Consider the following 24157-nt stretch of genomic DNA (forward strand, 5'->3'; position numbering starts at 1 on the left):
GCTGTACAATAAAAAAGATGAAAGGGAAGAAAGCCAACCCCAAGCAAATATAAAGATATTAAGATAAAGAATGAATTGTTAAACTTTAAAGAATAAAAGAGAACAAATATGAATAAATAGCAGTAATTAGAAACACACATACAAACATACAATGTATTTTCTTTGAACAGAATATTTGGCTGGTTCACAAATTTAAACAGCGTTTAGTCATTTCAATTAAATTTACAATTTCTATATTTCCTTTTTGCCATATTTATTCCTCATCTATTTTTTTAAAAAACCAATATTACCCTTCATCCTCATCTCTAATCTTAATCAAATTCAATTTTTCCCTTCTATTCTATATTATACCCCTTCCCATTGTCATCTATTTTTATATCCATCCTTACATTGGTTAATTATGTAATTATGTAATACAGTTGTTTAATACAAATTCAACATTTTAATATAAATCAATTAGTTATATAACTATCTTTTTTGTATATTAATCAATATGAACATGAATATTCCAATTATTTCCATGCAATCCAATTCCTTACAAATCAATTAATTATATTTATCAATAATAATAAACCAAATAATTTCCCCCATATATACTTCCAAACCACAACTTAATTGCTGGGTCGCCCGCCCCTCCTCCCATCCGCGCGGCGTCAGCCTACCCTAGCCCAGGGCTGGGCAATTGTGGCTCTTTTACAACGTTTGGACTTCAACTCCCGCCGAGCCCATTCTGGGGAATTGTGGAGCATTCTGGGAGTTGAAGTCCACAAGTCTTAAAGCTGCCAAGGTGGGAGACATCAAGCATGAAGCTGGCCAAGTATCCTCCTTGAGAGACAACAGTTGAACATCAGGAGAGCTGTAAGAGGGCAGGGCTACATTTGGAAATTTTCGCATTTTTGCAGGTGGTGCATTACGATCTGGTGTCTGCAATGGAGAGCAAAATCCGGCTTCTTCTCTCCGCTGTAAGGGCGGCATCAGGATTCCACCTTGGTATATTTGCAGCACAAGGCAGCCCTCCTCTCCTGTCGCTTGGGACTCGGAGCGGTAAACAGCGTCTGGTTCGGGGAGCAGCCGGATTTTGCTCTCCATTGCTCTCTCGGCCCCCTGCAAGCTCTCGTCTCTCGAGGAACGCTCCCTGAAATGGCGCGGGAAACTTTGGTTGGGCTTCTCGAGAGATGAGAGCTTGCAGGGGACCGAGAGAGCAATGGAGAGCAAAATCCGGCTGCTCCCCGAACCAGACGCTGTTTACCGCTCCGAGTCGGCAGGAAACGAGGGCTGCCTTGCGCCGCAAATATACCAAGGTTTTTTTTTTTTAACACTGATCAGCTGTAGGTCGGCCCTTTGAAGCCCCGCGGCAAGAGTTCAAACAGTTTTTCTTCCCTCTAGCCATCAGCGGGGACTCAGGAGGCAGAATGAAAAATCGGGACTTTTTTAAAACGCCGCGGGACGCGGGACAAATTGCTCAAAAGCGGGACTGTCCCGCCAAAAGCGGGACGTCTGGTCACCTTAATATTACCAGAGAAGAAGCTAGGCAAAATTAGGTTAACAATACTTAATGCCTTTTTGGCAATGTTGTTATAGTGGGGCTCTGGCACATTGCCAGATGCAATGGATTCAAATTCTGACACCTTCAACCAGCGCAAACATGAGAGTCAAGTGCATTTGAAGAATTCTAGGGAAGAGAAAAAACATCTGCAATCTTTGTGCTGCCTATCAACATCATAAACCCCACCTATAAATATACACCATTCTAAAACCTAAATAAGGCATGTTTAGCGTCAGATGTAACGCTACGCTGCATACCGTGGTGTAACCACAGTGATTTTCAACTTAAGCTGCTTGAAGATGGGTGAACTTCAACTCCCAGAATTCCCCAGCCAGCATTGGTCTACAACAGAGGTCTTCAAACGTGGCCGCTTTAAGACTTGTGGACTTCAATTCCCAGAATTCTCCAGCCAGCATAGCTATACACCATACATACTTGCACAAGATAACATAGTTATAATGCTAAACGTTACAGATCAGCAGAAGAAAGAATCCAGTTTAGGCTCATCCCTGAGCAACCTTTCTGATTTCCCTATTTAATTGCAAGGAGACAGCGGGAGGGGAAAAAAATCCTGTTAGGGAACCCGGAACCACCGACTCCACAACTTTCTTCTCTAGTGTAGTTTGGTATCCATGGAAGCGAGGAAAGAGGCTACATGGCGGTGGGGGGGTTGGTGGAGAGAGAGAGAGAGAGAGAGGGAGAGACGTTCTAGGATCTAGACTCGTTACAGGGAGGGGGTGTTTGTGTGGAAGGAGATGCCGCTCCTTCCGGCGCCGGCTGTTCTCCTTTCCCGCCGAGAGGTAAGCGGGTTTGGCGTCGCTCGCGGCGGCGTTGACTGGGCGGGAGGCTCCGCTCGCGAGGCCGGGACTTTTGAGTGGGCCTGGGGGTGGAGGTGGTGGGGAGGGCAGACGGGTTGGAGCTGCTTCGCGACCCTCTTCGCCTGCTGGGCTGTGGCTGAATGGCCGCCCTCGCCCCTCCGCCTGTTTGGAAGGGGAGCTGCTCCCGAGTTTCCCCTCAGTGCAATATGTGCGAGTGCAGTGTGTGTGTAAGAGGAGCTGCTCTCGAATTTCCCCTCAGTGCAGTTGTGTGTGTGTGTGTGTGTGTGTGTGTGTAAAAGAGGAGCTCCTCCCGAGTTTCGCCTTAGTGCAATGTGTGCGAATGCTGTGTGTGTGTGTGTGCGTGCAAGAGGAGCTGTTCCCGAGTTTCCCCTCAGTACAATGTGTGTGTGTGTGTGTGTGTAAAAGAGGAGCTCCTCCCGAGTTTTCCCTCAATGCAGTTGTGTGTGTGTGTGTGTGGTGTGTAAAAGAGGAGGTGCTCCCAAGTTTCCCCTCAGTGCAATGTGTGCGACTACTCTGTGTGTGTATCTGTGTGTGTGTGTGTGTAAGAGGAGCTGCTCTCGAATTTCCCCTCAGTGCAGTTGTGTGTGTGTAAAAGAGGAGCTGCTCCCGAATTTCCCCTCAGTGCAGTTGTGTGTGTGTGTAAGAGGAGCTGCTCCCGAGTTTCGCCTCAGTACAATGTGTGTGTGTGTGTGTGTGTAAAAGAGGAGCTCTTCCCGAGTTTTCCCTCAATGCAGTTGTGTGTGGGTGTGTATGTGTGTAAAAGAGCTGCTCCCACATTTCCTCTCAGTGCAGTGTGTGTGTTAGAGGAGCTGTTCCCAAGTTTCCCCTCTGCAGTTGTGTGTATGTGTGTAAAAGAGGAGGTGCTCCCGAATTTCCCCTCAGTTCAATTGTGTGTGTGTATCTGTGTGTCTCCAAAGGTTGATATTTCCTCCCCCCCTTCATTTACTCACTTTGCAGCACTTAGAAAGGGGCTCCCGCCCGGGACTGGCAAAAGCTTGTACAGTTGACTAAGCTATAAATCATGGCTTGCAAGCTCCCTCCCTCCCCCCAATGAAGATTTCCACATGATTTCAAACCCAAACAGAAAGGAATTCCTTTATGGTTTAGCCCAAGGACTAGCAATTAATTCTCCCAAGGGGCCGCATGAGAACCCGGGACCCTGATTTTTCCTACTGTTTTCTTTTGTATTTCATATTATAATATATATATTATATTACGTTGTTTTGATTAGCTGCTCCTGCTAAGAATACATGTTGCGTCTTATTTACATTTGATTTCTAATATCACAGGCCGGTCAAGGACAGCCAAAGGACCACCAGATGTGATTTAGGATCAGTAAAATGGCCCTTGTCTGGTTTAGCACAATCTATGAATGGAGTGTAATCTGACTGATTCTCTTCGCAGTGAGACATGTTGGCTGTTTTCTTGGGATGTAAGTAGGGAGAACAGATTCATTGGAGAAAATGGCAGATTAGGGATCTAAGCCACCTTCCAAAAGACAATGTTTTGATTATTGGTCCTGAAAATCCAGAAGACATTGTATATTGAAGTTAAAAAATATATAAAAAATAAAACCCTTACCAATTTGTGTGTGTTTGGGGTGGAATGTGTTGGGGGGGGGTGCCTTTTTGAAATAAGTAGTTTCTCTGAACTGATAGATGGTTTCTTTTTTATTCAGGAAGTGTGGAAATTTTGTAATGGCAGACTATTTGTCAGCATTAATCAGGGTTGAAATCAGATAGTTCCTGCATCTCGAAAATTCTTTCGGTTCCTGCTTTTCATCTCAGCAGATCATGTTTGGCAACTAACTTACTTCCCAGAAATGGGGGGGGGGATGGTATGATATATTGTTGATTCGGTGTCCTAAAAGTATGAACTAGAAAGTAAGAGTTCAGCTGGGTTATAAATGCCTTGGATTTAAATCCTTCACGTGAGAATAGATTGTCCTGGACTCAAGAGTGACTCCTTTAGGGGATGATCTGTATGTGGTGCAGAGTGCAGAGTGCAAAGTGGGTGATTAAGGCTTTCTATTATTAGCCTTACAGTCAGTCTGTGATCTGTAACTTAAGGACAGTAAAACTGATTTATACTGCGGTTATAGTTTGTCCAACACAAAGCCAAGAGGTGTGGCAGGTGCACCATACTTTTCTTTACATTGCTCATTGCTTTTTATCAATCTTTGCAGCTTGCCATATTGACCCAAAGGTGTGTTTTCGAGAGGCAACTGGAGTTTCTGGTTTTTCTTTGAAGAGATTTCGCTTCTTATCCAAGAAGCTTCTTCAGAGCTAAAGAAGCTTCTTGGATGAGAAGCAAAACATCTTCAAAGAAAAACCAGAAAGTCCAGGTGCCTCTCAAAAAAGCACCTTTGGGACAAACAAACATGAGCTAGATGACTGAGACTCTCCAGAGACATTTAGCTTGCCATATTATGTGACTTGGGATTGATCAGTATTTTGACTTTTTGCGTATGAGTTGTGATTTCTGGAAATTCTGCATTATGATCTACAAATCATGTTTCAAGATCAACATGCAATGGAGATTAAACTATGCATGCTTGTTTACTAGGCATTTTGATTTAGCCTGCCATCTGTACAATGCACGGTAGCCTTCCCATTTCATGTCTCTGTGTTTGCCTTCAAACCATTCTTGACTCCTGGCAATTGCCTAGAGAGGTCCCTGCAGATTTCCTGGCAAGTTTTTCAGAAGCGATCTGCCATTGTCTTTTTCCTTTATACCAAACTGATCTCCTTCCCCAATTAGTGTTCTATAAATATTTTGGTCAACCACTCCAAATGTCCCAGCAAGCATGAGATATCTGGGAATTCTTAAGAGTTTTCCTTCTTGCAAGAGGAAGGAATATACGGAATACAACTTTTGACTTGTGTTTGGTTTTCAAAACAAAAAAAGGAAGGGGAATAGAATGTTGCCAAAGTTGCTGATGGAGCCCTAAACTCTGAACAGCAAGTCACATTTAATCTACAAGAGGTCACTACCCTATTTCTCACATCACACCTGAGGACTTACACAACTTTTGATGAGAAGACTTCTTGCCAAGATGTTTAATATCTGAAGAATAGGTATAAAACCCTTATTCCCGGCATTCCTAAACTAATCCAGTTTTTATTCCAGGGTTTTAGGCTGTTTGTTGAATGTTTGCTGAATTAAAGGACAACTTGCCTTCAGGGATCTTTACATAAATAAATTTATCTTTCCCAATTTTTTGTTAGCCAAGCTCCCTTTTAACCTGGTCTTTTTATCCTTTGTTAGCAGACTCATAAAAGGATTGAATCAGTGTGTTCTGTAGTAATTAGTTTGGGGAATTGACCGGGGCTATCTCAGAATGAAAGAGTGAGACCTCAGTGTAAAATAGAATTATAGATAGGATGGAGGAAAACTGCAGGAGAAAAATGCCCTAAGTACCTGGCAGGCCTGGGTGTGTTGCTTCTGTTATTGTTATGTATCATTACAGTTTTACATTTGTAAAGAGTATTTTATTCTATAGTAACATCTAACTAAGTATATGAATAGAGGTCTTACCTGAAAATTTTAGTTAGCTGTTAATTGGACTGGGCTGTCATAAGAACGTCTCAAAAGAAGAAAATGGCAAACTACAATTATATTGTAGCCAAGAAAACTACGTGGATGTATCTGAGTAATCAGGAATTGGATTGAACCTGAAGGCATCTTTATTTTAAACAAGCTTTAACAGCAGCATCTTAAATTGTAAAAGAATAAGTCACATATTCTCAGGCAGGACATAAGGACTGTTTTTGGCCTGGGGTTTGACAGTAGCTAATCTGCACCTATTGTTAATCTCTCAGATGTGCCATGGAATCTTCCTCAAATTTAAAACAGGTACAGAACTAGTATCCTCTAGACGTCTTCATCTCCACATTTCCATAATCCATTGTTCTTGGTCATGCAGACAGTAGCTGGCTAGTATGGAGGCCAAGACTATGATAAACCTGATCTAATTTAAAGAAATTCTTTGGCCTTTTTTGTTAGTCTTCAGATTTGGTTCTCCCTTTTCTTTAGATACTTCTTGGTGTCACATAAAAACAAGGTAGCACTGCTTTGGCCCTTGAACAATAGGTGAAGTCATTAGAAATAATAGGCTTATATTTGAGTTCACAACCTTGGGAATTCTGGTCCGTGTCCATATTAAAAGCTTGTGTATCTTCTCTTGCTTGGAGAACATAGCTTCCTGATATAAAACTTTTTTCATCCTAGAAACTGGATGGCTTCTAATGTGAATCTCAAGCTGCACAGAGGAATTCTGCTGGAGGACAGCATGCCAGCTGCAAAGAAACCTAGGTAGGTGGGATACTTTCAAATGGATCTCTAGAGCTGCTGAATTGGGATGTGTGTGGAGATATTTTCCAAAGAACAGTTTTCCAGACTAAAATTTGCATTTAAAAATCCTCATTTCAGCCTGCTGTTCTGTTTCCATTTCCATTTTCATTTCACACGGGAATACTTTCTTTAGGTCAGCTTCTATTTTTCCTCTGCTTTTGGTTCAGTGTAGCTAACCTTTCAAATATAACCACCAGAGTTTTTAAGATTGTACAATTCTGTTACTGCTATCCTCTATAGAACTGCAAGCATTCTGGTTGCTTTTCCAATCATTAATTCACAATACAACCTACTTCATGGCACTCTTAGGAAGATGAAGGGGAAGGACCAAGTACTTAAGATCCTAGGAGAAAAAGCAAGAGAGAAATGTAATCGTTAATTATGCTCACATCTTCCCTTCTGTCTTCTTTGGTTGTAGGAAACTCCTGCCAAGTCTAAAATGCAAAAAGCCCCAGGATCTAGTCCTGGTGATTGGAACTGGCATCAGTGCAGCAGTGGCTCCCCAAGTGCCAGCCTTGAAGTCTTGGAAGGGCTTAATCCAGGCCCTGCTGGATGCTGCGATTGACTTCGACCTCCTGGAAGAGGAGGAGAGGAGAAAATTTCAGAAGTGTCTCGAGGACAATAAAAACCTCATCCATGTTGCTCACGATCTGATCCAGAAACTGTCTCCTGTGAGTTGAGGCACCCAGAAGAAAATCTTTTGCAGGCTTGAAATAAAAGATAGGCTTAAAATAGCTGAGCTGCAGATAGCCCACTAAGAATTGATGGCTCTGCAAAATTCCAGCTGTCCAGTTGAATGTCATTGGCAGCAATGCTTCGTGTTGAAACCAGAAGCACAGTTGACTCACTTACTTCCAGTAAGGCTAATGGTCCTGTTTTGAGTTCCATCCTTAAAGAAGGCTGAGCATTATGGCTGTGCCTCCTCTAATAGTGTCACTGTGACACATTCCTCTACTCATAGTCTTTAACCAGTAACATTAAAATGTCTCCATAGAAGATCCCCACACCTTACTTTTAAAAGAGCCAAAATTGGGTGGAGAGAAAAAGCTGGGCATCCAAACTAATTTGATGATGGTAACCTATGTCAGATTAAGGTATGGAGTCTGGTGATGCATGTCATTTTTTTTCTACCTGATGCTCTTCTTGTGTGTCCCCTCAATTCCAGTAACCACATTATTTAGGATGATAAGAATTGGAGTTCAGCACATCTGGGACGCTACACTGCTTGGGGCAGGCAAGTGGCACGAGAGTCTGATCTTGGTGTGTCTTGTTTCCTTTGCAGCGTACAAGCAATGTCCGTTCTTCATTCTTCAAAGATTGCTTGTATGAGGTCTTTGATGACCTGGAGTCCAAGATGGAAGACACGGGGAAGCAGCTCCTGAGGTCAGTGCTTCACCTGATGGAAGACGGCGCCCTTGTTCTGACCACCAACTTTGATAACTTGCTGGAAATTTTTGCAGCTGATCAAGGGAAACAGCTTGAATCTCTTGACCTCACTGATGAGAAAAAGGTAACGGTGTCCCTTTTCTTGTCCTAAAAGGAGTCACATCTTGTGGAGCTGTTCTGTCCCCTCCCACGAGTGGCCTTGCAGAGGCTCAAATAGCCCAGCAGTAACAAATGCAGGCTAGAGAGACTGAAGCTGGCCCTTTAATAAATAGTTCTCTTCCAAAGCGTATATCAGTCCAATAGTTACCGGGCAATGTTCCAAAGGTCTTGGCAGACAGCCAATAGGCTAATGCAGGAATGCAGACTCTTTGTCAAAAAACTCCAAACTAACAGTTGTAACTCCACTGCATCCAAAATTCCAACAAATTGTTCACCACGCCTTTCCAGCCCAATCACACCCCTTTTATACTTTGTAGGGTGTGGCCCTACGTCTCCTGACCACACCTCTTAGGACGTGGCAATAGCTGTTCTCTACGACGTCTCCTACGTCTCTTGCATCCAATAGGGGCTCCCCCTCGTCATTACCAGCCTCTGTTTCCTCCTCAATTTGACTGGGGTCCATAGGCACATCAGCAACTGTCAGTTCTTGCTGACTTACCAGTGAAGACGGCCCCTCCGGCACATAGCTTGTGACAGCTTCCTCTTCCTCCATATCATCCTCCGAATCAGCATGCAAAGATAAATCAGCCTCCGGGGCCGGGGTCTCCCAAGAAAAAGTTTAATAAGCCAAAAGTGGCAGGATTTGGAAATTCTGCTAAGCCAAAAGCAAATAAACCGTGTTGTGGCTTAGCTTGATATCCGAATACTGTCAAAATGCACATTGATTGCTTTGGTTCTCTCGAATAGTGAAATTCCAAATGAAAACTTTGCTCTAGAGAATGTATAAACTACAGTTGATAGCTGAATGCCAAAATGTTATACATTTGTATCAATAGAAGTTCCGTACCACACAAAAAGCAATCAAAATATAATGTCCCTGAAATTACACATTTTATAGTCTTTCTACTTTTGAAATCTTGGGAACAAAGTTTGGGAGCAACAATGAGACGGCAACAGAGACATGAAAGGGAATTAAAGTATCAAAGTAACAAATAGTGATCATGAAGTTGCTATGGATTCTAGAATGGGGATGTAGCCTTCCAGCTGTTTTTTCACTGCAATTTTCAGCCTAGATGCTTATATTGGTTAGGTCCTTGAGTGGGCACAGGAGAAGAGGAAGCTGAGTGTTCTTCATATCCATGGAGTCTACACGAATCCCAGTGGAATAGTGCTTCATCCTGCTGGTTACCAGAACGTCCTACGCAACGTAGAAGTTATGGTGAGACTGGCAGGTTCTTTTTAACTGTTGTTGACTTTGGAATGAAGATTGTTTGCAGTTCTTGATGTGTGAGTTTATAAGCATTTAGAAATAGCCATAGTGTTGGAGCGGCACATTTGAAATTGGAAGGGGAGAAGGAGACAATATATATATAGATTCCTACAGACTCCATCTCATCTACATTCTGCCCATCTTCAGCCTGCCATACTAGGCTGGAAATGTCTCCTAAAGACATAAGAGTTCCTATCCCATATCATCCTACAGAGAATCAACACTTTGAATCCTGGGTTTTTTGGGTTTTTTTAAAAACTTCTGCCCATTGAATTAATCAGACAGGCTGGAAAAAGTGGGGGGAAAAACAAACAAAACAGAATTGGCCAAACCAAGTCATAGTTTCTGTTTATCTGACTTGTTCCTGGCTTGCTTAAGATATGAATGGTTAAAATAATCATGTAATCAACTGTCTCTGTAGACCTTCAGTTCCTATTTGTCTCTGGTCTGATCTCCAGAACAAGTACAGGTTGAGATTTAGAAATGGATCCATCTTTAGGTGGGAACTAATCCTTAGAATCTTCTCTCAATACCTTGTAGAAGGTTTTTTTCATTGTGCTGTCTCGTTAATATTGAATCATAATACTGTTTGTATGAGTATTTGCAATAGCCTTCAAGCAGATGCTTTCACTGTAATTCTCTGAGGGAGTTGGCTTTTTACTCTCTCATAATCCTAATTTTTCCCTTTCTTATGAAGATAGAGACATTTTATCTTTTTGTTTGCTTATGTGCTTTGTCCTTTAAAGCGGGAGATCCAGAAGTTGTACGAAGCCAAATCTTTCCTGTTCTTAGGCTGTGGTTGGACTGTGGATGATACAACCTTCCAAGCCCTCTTCCTTGAAGCTGTGAAACACAAGTCAGATCTGGAGCATTTTATGCTTGTGCGTCGTGGAGATGTTGACGAATTTAAGAAGCTACGAGAGAACATGCTTGACAAAGGGATTAAGGTCATTTCCTACGGGGAGGAATACTCGGACTTGCCAGAATATTTTGAGAGGCTGACAAATGAGATCTCCAACTGGAATCAAGCAGGTAAGAAAACAATCATTTTAACAATGAATGTTTTCCTATATTTATTGGGGTTTTTCAATGGTTATATGCTGCCGAGAGTCACTTTTTTATGATAAATAAAAATAAATTTGTTTTCTAACAGATGAGTTTACTGGTGTGTCCAGAAATCCCAAAGACAAACAGATCTTACTCATTTCATAGATTTATCAAATTTAGAATCGGTCCATTTCACTTTAGAGCAGTGTTTCTCAACCTTGGTAGTTTGAAGATGGGTAGACTTCAACTCCCAGAATCCCCCAGCCAGCAGCGCCCATCTTCAAGCTTCCAAGGTTGAGAAACACTGCTTTAGAGTGATACTGGATGGTGTATGACCTGAGTTCTTGGGTGTGCCTCCCTCTCCCCCAAGATTTGCCTTTGACTTCTTTTTAATGCGACAGACGGGGATAATTTATGAAGTGCAGTATTAACTGTGCTCTAAACAATATTTAAATGTAGGTTACAATTTACAACAATCAATATAAATTACATACACAGCTTAATCTGGTTCAGATTGTATTGGACCTACCCGTTTTTTAGAAGTTTAGACTGAGGTTTTCCAATTAGGGATTTAGTTTAGGTCCTAAAAATGCTTCTGGATTTCTTTCATACATTCTTTGACTTTCAACTCTGTTTTAAGGTCTCTTGTTTTTTCTTCCTTCCAGGTTCACGACAGGGGGGACAACTGAATGGCACAGATACTGTGCGTATTGAAAACAAAGGTACAGAACTTACTTAATATTCAGAATTCCTTGCAGCTGGGAAGATGAATCTTGCTAACCAGCAGCTACCACTCACACCAAAATTGTCTTTTTACGTGTGGTAGAAGCTTAGGACTAAACATAGCAGAAAGTACCTTACAGGGGATGGAAAATGCCCTAGGAAGAACGGCAGTAGATGCTTCCCTGCTTCAAAACTCCCAATAAAACAGATTAAGGTGGTGTTTTTTGTGACAGTTCTGTGTTAGCAGAGAAAAGTGAAGAAAAGCAATAAATCCAATGGATATTGCCACCAAACTAATTTAAAAACTTATTTTGTTTCTTAGGGAGGAATACTTGGTAAAAGGGGAACTGCCATGTTTTACAGGACACCTTAGCCTAAGTAAGAACTCTCTGAAATCTGGTTTGGTCAGGTGAAACAGATTGCATGTTTCCCATGTGTAGAGTAATTAGGGCAATATCCAGATATTTGTCCATTCATTTGCAGAGATTGGACCAACTGGATGAGACCTACAGGACACATTGATATTGTTCCTGATGAATTAATGCAGAAAAACACTCCTGATTGTTTAATAGACCTTGATGCTGAGTAACAGGAAGCACATTCCACAGCACGTTTTCCCAGTTCTTTTCTTTGCAAGATCCCGTTGTGGAAAAAATGCCTAGCCTGTTCAAGCATCGAGAATCCTTAGGGGGTGAGAGGCATCACTTCTGCTTAGAGAAGTAATATGATGCATGGAGGATCTGTATTTCATATACAGACTGCTCCTCTCAAAAGAGAGAATTTCTCAAAGCTGCCGTTAAGTTACCACTCCGTACATTCGGGGTTCTACAAAAAGTATGTATGGTTGAGATAATTGGTGGTTTGCCATATGGTGGTAAACTCAAACCTGTGCCTTTTCAGTCTTCTGGGAGCTAGAAGTTAATCCTGTCCGCCATTTTGTGTGGTTTCCAGCCAGCCTTTTTTTATGATTCTCCGTATTCTTATAATGTCTCCCTTCATTGAGGACAGACAACAACTGAAGATTCTTGGGGAGTAACTGAGAACGCTTGGCATGTTGCCAGAGCAAGTGGCATGCAGGTTCTGTAGTTATATGACTGCATGCTGGCTGAGGAATTCTGGGAATTGAAGTCCACACAACTTAATGTTGCTGAAGTTGGGAAACATTGCAGTAGATTTAAGCCATTATATCTCCTTCCAAGAGATTTTCCCAGAGATGAAGATATGTTTATTCAATCTGATCTCATTTTCTATTTAGGTTTTGTGTTTTTTAAAAAAAACACCCAATCCTATCAAAACTGAGTTTATTACCTCTATTTTGATATTCTGTAAAAATTTAGACTGAGCCACGTAAACATTTTTTTTTAAAGTCTAATTTTCTAAACCTTTTAGACTTTGTATAAATTTGAGCCTAGGATTTTAAAAAGAAGTTCATCTGTCTCTGATTGACATGAGCTTTATGTAAATTATGGTTGCTAATCATGGTGGTAATCAGCATAATATGCATACAGTACTTTTGGTTTAACTCATGGTTTACATAGCTACCCAAATTCTGGGTTGGCACAATAGTGTACTAAAATAATAGTTGACTAATTTGTGGTTTACCTGTTCGATGAATGCTGGTCTGAAGCTCGCTTAGTTAGACTTATTTAACTTTATTTTGTCTGCTTTTATATATTACTAAATTGTGATCTTTTAAAGCTATTGTTTAACTGACCAATCTAATCTGGTGGTTTGTATATGACACTAAGCCAAAAATAAATCAAGTGAAGGGTTGGTGCTTGTGTGTTAATTTGGTCTTTAATAGACAAGTGGCAAAGCAACTGGATAAACAAAACTTTTCAGATTTTTGTTTCAACTTGTCCAGTGAGCAGGTGGCCCGACAGGGAACGTAGCCTTTATTCCTGCTTGTTCAGATCAAACTACAGGCTTAAAGTAACATGGGGATGTATCCATTCTCAACAATAGCAGCCTCATGAGTCCTGCTGCTGCAAAGCCGCCCTAAAATCCTACAGATGGGCCTAGCAAGAATAGAACAGAAAGTGAGTAATCTGCATACCTAGAAAACCTGTCGATCACACTTGATCTTAGAGAAGCCGGCTTTTCAAATTCAGGAAGACAAAGAAAAGGTTTTAGAAATTTTATATAAATTTTCAGCAGGCAGCATTCAACTTATTGCACTAGAGCACATTTGCAATGCCGAGCTACCAAGGCGTCTTTGTAGAGACATTGGTGTTATTCAACATAGCACTTTATATCAGGATCAAGAGGCACTCTGAAAGGAGGAGGAAAGGGAGGAATGCAGCAGGCAGCCACCAGGATTATTCCTAGTGGAGGAAGGATAGAAAAAAGCAGACAGGTTGGTTTGGAAATCAAAAGCCAGTGCAGATGGGATAGCATGCAGTGGCTCCTGCTGGCTGGTTGTGTATCCCTCCCCTTTGATGGGGGAGGCGAGGCAGTGACTTCCAGAGCCTGCTTCTTTATGGAGGAGAGAGAAATCATTAAACCCACTCCTTAGGCCAGAAGCTCATCTGCCAAAATTAAAATCCATACAAAGATTTATTTTTCCCTTTAGGGGAAGGACCCTGTTGACTGGGGAAGGGGCCAGTTAAAGGAACTGTCCGTAGAGAATTATCAGGAACACAACCATCTCTGATGTGGATTGAAGATAGTGTACAAAGATACACGTGGGGTCATCATAGACAATTCAGACAAGCTTAATGCATAAGGGGTTGATGAGAAGACTTTGTAAAAGAATCGGCAGCCCTCACATTCATACTTCCTCCTCAGAGAACTAATTTGCCCTTACTCTGTTGTGGGATTCTTTTTGGTCTGCAGTTGGGGAATTGTGATCAAAGCCAGCTTATGAAGCTTACAAAATTAGTGGCCTCTATCTCTGCACTACACAATAATTGGGGCGGCTAATTTAACTGCTAGGAAAGAGCCATTTGTCCAGGCGTCACCCCTTTGGTTTCTAATCCCCAGAAATGTAATCCAGAGCGGCTGTTCAGGCCCAAGGCAGAATCTGAGGTATGTCAGTCAGCCCAAAGGCTGGAGCACAATTCTCTTCCTCAACTCTTGTGATACCACTAACCCAGGATGAGCTAGAGAGAGCGACCAAGGGAGCAAGGGGGAAAAAAAGGCTTTACTAGACAAGGGAGCATGGAGTAAAGAGATACTTTAGAGTAGGTGTTTTGAGAAAGACTTGTCTCAAAGAACTTTAGAGCAGGACAAAGTCATTTTAAATAAGTGGAACACAACTGAAGACAGGCAGCTAAAATTGAACCCCATGCACTGCAGGGAGGAAAGTGTGCAATATATAAAGAAATGAGGACAGTGGCTTTATTTTATTTTTTTCCTAGCGCTCCTCTATTCTCTGTTGCACTATACCCAAAAAAAAAAAAAAAAAAGTAAGCAAAGGATGAAAGGATGGGGGGGGGGGAAGCTTCCAGGAAAAGTCACATTGGAAAGCACATTCTAAGACATCGGCAAACAGGAATTTGGTGCAATGATGGATGCTTAGGCCTTCATAAGAGCAGCAACTACAGCCTTGGCATTAAGGCTACGTAGGTCACAGTAGGTCTGTCCAGTTCCCACAAAGACGATTGGTTTGCTAGTGATGTATGTCATGGAGATTGCGGCACCAACCTGGGAAGGAAAGCAAAGGGCAGGTATGTTACAGACCTTCAGGGGACCAAGCAAATCAGGATAAACCTGAAAAGCTGTTTTAAGCCAAACAACCTTATATATCTCCATGGGTATAATTGCAAAAGGATCAATACTTTGGTTGCCATAATTAATCTACAAAGCAAACTGAACAGTATTGGGTTTTTTGCAGCCAGAAATGCAGCCCTTTTGTTCTATTCAGTGGCCATCATATCAGGCAAGTAAGGCTTGGAGCTTCTTGCAATTCTTTAATTCTTGAGCCTTCCACAAAAATTGCCTAGAGGCTGCCAGGTTGGTTTAAGACACCCCCCAGCCCCAGCCAAAACATGTCAAAGGTTCTGCCTGTCACAAGCAAGGAGTTCAAATGACCCCACGCTTACCTTGTCATCAATGGTGTCAAACTTGGTGAGAACAATTCCATCAATGAGACGTGGGGATTGAGCGATGGAGTAATCCGCAAGAGCTTTGTTAAATTTGACCTGAAGGAGTGGTGGAAGGAAAAAAGGAAATGGGTTTGGAAAAATCTGCATATAAATACACTTTTGTCTTTTGTTCACATTATGTGTGGTAGAACCTTCAGAGTTCCACACAAGTGATCTACAGCCTAATTCCTGAATGTAACACACTGCATGATAACCATTCAAATGAGAGATGGATTAGATGACTGGGTTTGCAGATTAATGGGAGGCTCAAATCCACTGTGAATTGAATGATGTGAATGATCAAGGGTTCTTTTGGTTAAAAAAAAAACCACTCTCCAGAAGGTTGCCAAATGGTGGAAGAGGCACAATCCTCAATGACTTCTAAGATAAACTGGAAGTTAAACGTTTGCAAGTGGGTCATCTCTGGTTTATCCTTTGGATATTATAGTTAGCTTTGATACTGTAATGTGAACCAAACTACGATCGCTCAAGCCATCCTCCACAAATGATGAAACACTTACCAGCTGATCCACAGCCTCGTTACCCACCAGAGCTTCACCCACAAACAGAACAAGATCTGGGGTGTTAACTGCAATGAGTTTAGCCAGAGCTGTCATCAAGGGAGCATTGTCTTGCATCCGGCCTGCTGTGTCCACCAAAACTACATCGAAACCTTGGTTGCGTGCTGGAAAGAAGAAAGATGGGTGAAATGGTGCATCCTTGGTTAAAGGAATAAGGCTGGGTCAGAATGGTATATATTCTGTAGCACCTTCAGAAGTGGAGAGCAAAGGCAGGAGAAGAAAAAGACATTTCGAGCACCAACATGATTGGGTGGGGCCAGAAATGTACCATATTCTTCGGACTATAAGATGCACCTAGCTTTTGGGGAGGAAAACAAGAAAAAAAAATCTTCCTCTGCCTCCCAGCATCCATTCGGTATTCATCTGGCCCATTTGCCATGGCCAGTTTGCTGCTGCCCATTTGCCACCGCTGCCCGTTTGCTGCCGTGGCTCGTTTGGCGTGGCCCATTTGCCACCGCTGCTGCAGCCCAGTTTAGAACAGCTGATCGGCGCCACACCAACTCCCCTCCCCCGCCCACTGCAATATTCGCTGTATAAAACGCACAGACTTTTCCAACCACTTTTTGGGGGGTAAAAGTGCATCTTATAACTCCGAAATACAGTAATCCGTGAACTTTATCGCATAGGCCTTACCATATAAAATTGCCTCCATGGCAATGCCGGCTGCATCCTTCCCATATCCCTTCTCATAAAGTTGCACCATGGTGCGACCATTGTGGCTTTCTGGTGGATGCAGAGTATTCAGGCGGCGAGTATGAGTACGTAGTTGCTCCACAGCTCCGGCACGGAAGGTATCACAGGCAGCAATGAGGACACTATACCCGTTTTCAATCAGCCAGAAAGAAATCTGGAGGTGGGCAGAAGAACATGAGCTTGCTAACTCTTCTGAGCACATAACCCAATACATTAATAAATTAATATATTATCTTTAAGGACAAGAGAATCATCTTTCCTGCATTTTCCTCTGAAGAAGGTAGGGATCAAGAAAATGAGCAACATTTTACACCATGCTTTATAGCAGAAGACCTTAAGCAAGAAGTGAGCCTCCTATGTCTACATCTCCATAAAATGATTCCCTATGCCAGTCTGAAATCTTGGGATATTAAAAGACTTTAGTAGATTCAAAGTTCCATTTGCTTACAAACACAGAGGTAAGCCTCTACGATACCTTGGCCAAGTTGGTTGACTTCCCAACTCCATTGACGCCACAAAAAGTGATAACGTAAGGTCGGCGGTGAACCTTAGCATCCATCACATCACGCAAGACATCCACCCGGCGCTGAGGCTGGAGGATCTGCACCAGAGATTCTTGAAGGGCTTGCTTCACAGTTGATGTCACCGCTGGAAAATTGAAAGTGAGCAATATATTTCCTCCATATGATGTAATTTCATAGAAAACTCCCATACCTCATAGCAAATGTGGAGAACAGATAGACAGCCTAGGGCAAGATTAATCAAGGATACCAGCAAATTGCAAACTGAACTACAGCCTAGTTACTCTTAAGTGTGCCACATGTGTAATGTTTCTGTGTAGGTATCTCCTCCACCCTCATCAAAACATTTAATGAGATATTCTTTTGGTGGATTATGCTTTGGATTTAACACAATCTCTTTCTAGTTGGGAATGGAATAGAACAACAGAAATCATTACAGACTGGTACACTTGCAGTATGCTCTATTGCAGCAGTCTTGGCAACCTGGTGGGGGTCGCGGGGATGGTTCCATGTGAGAGGCAGGTGTGCATGAAGAGCATGCAGCATGTACAAGTGGAACTTGGTTCTGAACGGGCTACGGGTTTTGAGCCATGGCCTGGGGGTTGGGGACCCCTGCTCTATTGGGCAAATGGAGTGTTATAGCTCTACTGTGATGTATGCTGTTTTTTCTGATGGAAGACTGCGAACAATCTAATCCAGAAAAACCAAGCTACTTTGATAGATGGATTCCACAATGAATGAGTGTATTTAGGTTCGTATCCAAGGATGGTCACAACAGATGAGATAGTCTGCAATATGGGGAAAAGCTACCAGAAAGTTAGAAACACTTACTAGTGAAGGTACCCATCACTTTGCCTTCCAGTTTCTTTGCAACAGATTCACACAACTGAACTGCAATTTCAGCAGCAACATTCTTCGCTTTGGGAAAAGAAAAGGCACATGGTGAGTTAAGAATCTAATGTTTCTAGTTTGAATTGTAAGGCACTTGAGTCTTGTAACAAATGAGGTAAGACAGTGCTGCCTACATTCATTCTAGATTTGAAGCCAGCATCCCTTAGTTGAGCCTTTCAGCTTCTTCTGTAGTCAGGAAGTTACTTTGGGAAATAGTAAGCTTTGGCCATGCATACCATCTAATGCTTCAAAGATGGAATTAAGCTGTGAATGTGAGGGAGGAAAGGAAGTGCAGATGTCACAGATGATTTTATGGAAAAAAATCCCTCCAGTTTTCATTTATTCAGGAAAGACAAAGAGACATCTTAACAATCAAAACTATAAGGGCTGTGAAAATGGGATTTGCGGGCTGCTCGGTTCTGCTATAAATTCAAATCTTCCTAAATCTGACTGATGTTTCAAGATATATAGCTTCTACATATCCCCACGGCCTCTATATCTCTCTAAAAAACCAACAGATGATTCTGCAGTATACAGAACTAAACCAAGTTCTGACAGCCCTTCCAGAGATTCTGTCCAATCTCCAATAGTTCTAGATTAGAAAATTGCATCTTAACTGGAGGATCAACTCTGAAAGCAAGGAAAGTCAAAGGCATTTGGGGCGTTGACTAAGTTATAAACCAAGGAGACTTTGTTCTGAAAATACGGTAGAATCAAGAAGAAATACATGAAATGATACAAAATGCATTTTGTAAGAAATTTGGGGAGTTGCAAATCTTGAAACTCTTTCCTTGCTCTACCTTACTTTCATTTAGCCTTCAAGACAGAAACTCATCATTTCCAAGCCCCAACTAACATGGCCAGCTTTTCTGACTCTGCTGGGGGAATAAGTAGAATGCCTTGATGTAGCATCACTGTATGAAGCCCAAAATTGACCTCTGGCCAAAGGAAATCAGCTTACCGATCAAATGATCTTTCATCTTCTCCAGCACAGGCTCCATATCCTCTCTTGACAAGCTTTTAGAACCCACAAGGCCCTTCAGCATCCCAAACATGCCTCCAAGACCACTTTTCTTCTTGCTGGAAACAGGAAGGAGAGGTTAACATAGTGGAAAAAGCGAATCAAATAAAGGAGTTTCCTCAAGTTCCCCCTCTTCAGTAAAATAGTGATATGATCTTGTCCCAAAGGTGCTTTTGAAAAAAAGCATCTGGACTAAAGCACCTTTGAGACAACCATGATCTGGATGACTGAGAGACTCCATAGACATTTAGTGATATGATCTTGTTTTGAAACATTCTTTCACAACTTCTCTAAGTTACTTTTCAGCAAGCTGACATGGGGTGAACAAAACACCCCAATATTGAAGAGCACATGAGCTACAAAATATAGAATGGCAGTTTCTTAGTGCATGTTCCTTCATCAGGATCCTCAACTTCTTGTTTTTTGTTGTTGTTGTTGTTGTTGTTTAGACTTCTATACCGCTTCATAGTGCTTTACAGCCCTCTCTAAGCGGATATCCTCCAATTGTTTTGAGCTTCAGTTAAACATAAGCCCCAGTCAACGTGACCAATGGTTTATGACAGTTGTAAAGCACAATATCTGAAGAACATCAGCTTGCCCTTTTGCAAACTACTTTCAAACTGACACCGGTCTCTTGAAATACGTTCCCAAATCATGAGAACAAAGGCACAGAATCGGGAAAGTGCTTACATGTGTGTTGGCAAGCAAAATCATTTACATACTAAGTATTCCGTGACTAGCGTTTGATTTTTGTTTTATTGAAAAGGGAATTATGCTATAAGATGGGAAAAGGCATAGACATAAATATTAGTAAGGGAGACAAAGATTGGGAATTAAGGTGTATCATGAATATGCTGACTGTCCATTTTACTTCTAGCTCACTCTTTTCCATATCAGAATAGACCATAATTTCAAGGCCTTAGCATGCCCTGCAGCTGTTCTTCGTGGCAGTTACTTCTTGTTCCAACACCAGAGGGATTCTGTCTGAAGCAGAGACTGAGTTCACACATTACTCTAAGATAGCATTTCCCAATCTTGGTAAACTGAAGGTGTGTGGACTTCAACTCCCAGAATTCACAGTAATGATTATGCTGGCTGTGGAATTTGGAGAGTTGAAATCCATATACCTGAAAACTGCCAAGATTGGGAAACCCTGCTCTAAGCCATAAACGCATTAAAAGTTACAATCTGTAAAAATCAAGGAAACTTCACAATGGCGCCCACACCTGCAAGTTACTTTGCAAAGCAGATCAAGAGGCCCAGAGATTTTACCTTGTGTTTGAAGAGTTTGGAACCACTTTGTCCTCTTCTCCGGGATCCTCCTCACTATCATACTCAAGATCAAGAAGACGGCCAGGCTCACGACTTCCATCTACTAGCAGCTGAACCAGAAACAGTTTGTCTTAGGCCCATGAGCAAACATCGCTTACTGTGGCTTAATTAATAAAGGGTGGTTCAATCAGAATTCAGTTAATCTTTTACTTTTGCAAATGTGGCTCAACCATTGATTAGAACAACGTGTTTGCTTTAGTGGAAATGTCTGTACTAATGTCTCGTGATACAGAAGCCCTGATAATCTTTGCTGAAGATTTCAGTGCAAGAAAAATCACTTTAGCTATGGAGAACCCTAATCAAGGCTCCAGACAAAGCCACCAGAAGGACAGGAAAGTGGAGATCTTACCATTTCTGGATCATAATTCTCAATGGGACAAGCGTCTGTGTTTCCATTAGTAGTGGAGTTACTATAATCAAGTACTTTGGCATTAGAGTTCCCTGTATCCCACACACGGGGCTTCTTCCCCTTGTCCTTCTGAGCATCCGGCTTTGGAGACTTGCTAAGGGAGGCAAAAGGGAAAGTCCTTTAGATCTCCGTACCGAGCTAAGCAGAATTCCTGTTCCGAATGACAATACATGCAATTTGGTTGGACCATAGAGAGAAGGGATTAGAAATACAAACTGCCCCCGGCTCCATCTAATAAAATAATAAACTGCTCAGAACTACTGAGATTTCAAAATTTTGAGAGATTTTGGCAATCCTCCTTGAGAACGTGGCACCTGCAATCTGCTACACTGAGCAAGGTATAGGTTGTGTTCTATATTATACCTCATCTACCATATTTTTCGGAGTGTAACGCACCTTTCCCCCCCAAAAAAGGTAAAAATCTGGGTGCGTCTTATACTCCGAATGTATCCCTGCCCAGACTCTCAAACGGAGGTTTCAGAGGCTGAAAAAAGCCTCAGAAACAGAGCTTCAGAAAAAAAGCCTCTGAAACGAAGCTTAAGAGGCTTTTTTTCTGAAGCTGTTTTGGAGGCTTTCAGAGGCAGAAAAAAAAGTTTTTTCTGAAACAGAGTTTCAGAAGTTTCAGAGGCTGAAAAAAAAAGCAAGGCACAGAGCTCACAACCAAGGAACCTGTTGCTAAAATTCACCTCTGGGAACACCTGATTGGGGGTATTCTGGGAGGCCGGTCCACCCGCTGATCAGCTTTTTTCTTATTTTCCTCCCCAAAAACTAAGGTGCGTCTTATACTCCGGTGGGTCTTATATTCCGAAAAATACGGTAGTTAAAATGGTTGGTCTTGCTGAGGCAGTTTGCATCTTTGTAGTAACAAAGAGTCTGGCAATTCCTAACCGAAAGAGGTTTTTGTCCATGTGTTGTGCCTGCACAGAAGCAGCTTCCAGTTAGTGGGGTTTTAGAGTGAGGCAACTGGACAAAGCAAAGCAAAGCACCACAGCCATTTCGCTTCGTGTTTCACTTATGCCTGCTTTGCAAAAATGAAACACATCAAAGAGACCCTTCTTTGAAGCATCTCTGAAATGAAACATTCCTCGAAAGCTTTGTGGAGATATAGTACTTATCCTGGCTGATTGCGGTAAAGAGTAATGTTAGATGTTTGGAGGGCATATCTGGAGACATACAACCGTCCAAGATAGGTTCTGTTGGATGAAGAAACAAGAGACATCCATCCAACTTGTCCAGTTATTGGCCTCGCTTACTTGGACTTCTCTCCACCCTTCAGCCGTTTCTTGAAGAATTCTTCCCGGTTCTTCCTCAGAATTTCATCCTTGCTCAGTTCTTCCTTTTCCCCAGTTGGAAGAGGAGGGTCCAGCTTAACGGCAGGAGCGGTTTTGGGAGCTGCAGCCATTTCATTTCCTTGAGCTGAAATTTAAAAAAAGATGTCATTGTCCCATACAATGTTGTGAAACAGGAACGGGCAGAAAGCAGCTGTAAAGCTGAATGTACCCTCACAAGATACATTACAAGGTACCACAAACACAAATCCCATTGTTCTTCAGGGTTATGAGTCATTGCTCATTCCAATACCAACTCACCTTCCTTTTTGGAACCTTTGTTTTTCTTATTCTTAGTTTTTTCTTTTGGTTTCTCTCCCCGAGTTTCTATCATAGACTTCACGGTTTTTTGGGACTTTGCTGATTGTTCAAAACTCTTCATGGCAGTGGGAGCTCGGATTTTACTGCTCTCCTCTGCTTCCCTGATCAGAAAGAGGAAAAATCATGTAATATTAGGAATGCCATGAAAAACGCCCACATGTTTAATGCATAGAATCTGCTTCCCTCCATTCCTCCTTTCCTCCTACTGGGCACTTCAAGACATGATTTTGACCTATGTACTGTAGCTATATTTCAATGTTATTTGCAGTGATTATGTCTTCTCCCAAATGTGTCTGTGAATATATCCTTTTTTTTTTTAATTTGATTTATATGCCGCCCTTCTCCGGAGACTCAGGGCGGCTTACACTGAGTTAAGCAATAGCCTTCATCCTTTTTTTTTGTATATTTATACAAAGTCAGCTTATTGCCCCCACAAACTGGGTCCTCAATTTACCTACCTTAGAAAGGATGGAAGGCTGAGTCAACCTTGAGCCTGGAGAGATTCGAACCTGCAGTAATTGCAGGCAGCTGGTCTTAATAACAGGGTGCTTTAGACCACTGTACTACCAAGGCTCCTTCACAATATTTCCTAAAAAATGACTGTCTTATAAATCAGTTTCCTGGTTGATCCTAAAAATAGGGCCCTTCTGAATTATTCTTAGCATAGGAGGGTATTAACTGATCTTATTTTGGGGTAACTGCCTGGCTTCTAAATATGGATTGCACACACTGCATACATCCATACTTTCATAAGAGAAGTTTGTTATCACAAACAGGTATTTCAAATTCCTTTCCTCTTTTATGCAGGGAGAGAGTAAGAGGAGTTCAAGGTTTGTCAAGACAATTGCATAACGTTCTGTGTCAGTTCTATTTCTGTTAGTCAGAAGAAAACATCTCCTAGCAAGATTATATCCCTTAAGCCAGGATTTCCCAGTATGTGAGGTCAACCTCCCTTGGGAAATTTCTGACAAGAGTCCAGGGGCATGAAGGAGAAAGGCATTAGTTGTACATGATTACAATAAACCACCTTTCCTAAAGCTTTATTGTATTGCTTTCATTGTCATTTGTGTTCATTTTGGTGCTTTGATTTTTAGAGGAGGTATGTACTAGAGGAGGTCCTCTAATGTGGAGATTACACAGATGTGATGACAAAACTTTTAGGAACCCTTGCTATGATCTACTTTAAATGAGAAATATATAGCGATAGCACTTAGGCTTCATATTACTTTACAGTCCTCTCTAAGCAGTTTACAGAGTAAGCCTATTGCCCCCAACAATCTTAAGTCCTCATTTTACCAACCTTGGAAGGGTTAGAAGGCTGAGTCTACCTTGAACTGGTCATGGTTGAATTCCTGGCTGTGGGCAGTTAGCCTGCAATACTGCATTCTAACCATTGCGCCACCACAGCTCTTACTACATCCATTATTCTGGACCAAGTCCTACTTGCCAGCACTCTTAGCGGCCAGGAATCTAAGAATCTGATGAACACCAAGCTACCTATCTCAATATCACCAGTCATAAGACTGGGTATAGTTAACATGCTAGCCTACAGCTGGGAAGAACTTGGCAGCTCTGGAATGGGTGGGTTTTTGAACACAAATTTAAATTGATAGCCAAGACAAAGCAAATAGCTTCAAAATTCCTAAAGTACA

The 24157-nt window shown here is 41.9% G+C and overlaps 2 protein-coding genes across 10 annotated transcripts in view; one reads left to right on the forward strand and one right to left on the reverse strand.

Annotated features, from left to right (window-relative positions):
• Positions 1-1960: 1960 nt before the first annotated feature.
• Positions 1961-23542, forward strand: SIRAL1 (SIR2 antiphage like 1). 7 transcript variants are annotated; one of them, XM_034421923.3, is made up of 9 exons: positions 2163-2346; positions 3675-3817; positions 6616-6699; positions 7157-7409; positions 8021-8248; positions 9374-9502; positions 10300-10585; positions 11266-11322; positions 18910-23542. In XM_034421923.3, the coding sequence occupies exons 3-9, from the start codon at positions 6623-6625 to the stop codon at positions 18996-18998; spliced, it is 1119 nt and encodes a 372-aa protein (XP_034277814.1). In that variant the 5' UTR covers positions 2163-2346; positions 3675-3817; positions 6616-6622; the 3' UTR covers positions 18999-23542. The 7 variants fall into 7 exon arrangements, with proteins under 7 accessions (XP_034277812.2, XP_034277813.2, XP_060549534.2 ...); XM_087876019.1 differs by lacking the exon at positions 18910-23542 and adding an exon at positions 5293-5462 and having other exon boundaries at positions 2165-2346; positions 11266-13096; XM_034421921.3 differs by lacking the exon at positions 3675-3817 and having other exon boundaries at positions 1961-2346; positions 18910-19073.
• Positions 13102-24157, reverse strand: part of SRPRA (SRP receptor subunit alpha) — a 31682-nt gene continuing 20626 nt past the window's right edge. For all 3 annotated transcript variants that reach the window (XM_087876013.1, XM_034421919.3, XM_034421918.3), the window contains 11 exons: positions 22446-22606; positions 22110-22272; positions 20797-20950; positions 20388-20497; positions 19056-19174; positions 18035-18121; positions 17158-17330; positions 16623-16836; positions 15930-16093; positions 15367-15465; positions 13102-14968 (listed from right to left, as the gene is read on the reverse strand). In XM_087876013.1, the coding sequence (XP_087732139.1) occupies positions 14840-14968; positions 15367-15465; positions 15930-16093; positions 16623-16836; positions 17158-17330; positions 18035-18121; positions 19056-19174; positions 20388-20497; positions 20797-20950; positions 22110-22272; positions 22446-22606 (1573 nt within the window). In that variant the 3' untranslated portion in view covers positions 13102-14839. The remainder of the gene's footprint in view (positions 14969-15366; positions 15466-15929; positions 16094-16622; positions 16837-17157; positions 17331-18034; positions 18122-19055; positions 19175-20387; positions 20498-20796; positions 20951-22109; positions 22273-22445; positions 22607-24157) is intronic.

The sequence above is a fragment of the Pantherophis guttatus genome, chromosome 9 (genome assembly GCF_059756535.1).
Source record: "Pantherophis guttatus breed Tessera chromosome 9, ASM5975653v1, whole genome shotgun sequence".
In the NCBI taxonomy this organism is placed as follows: Eukaryota; Metazoa; Chordata; class Lepidosauria; order Squamata; family Colubridae; genus Pantherophis; species Pantherophis guttatus.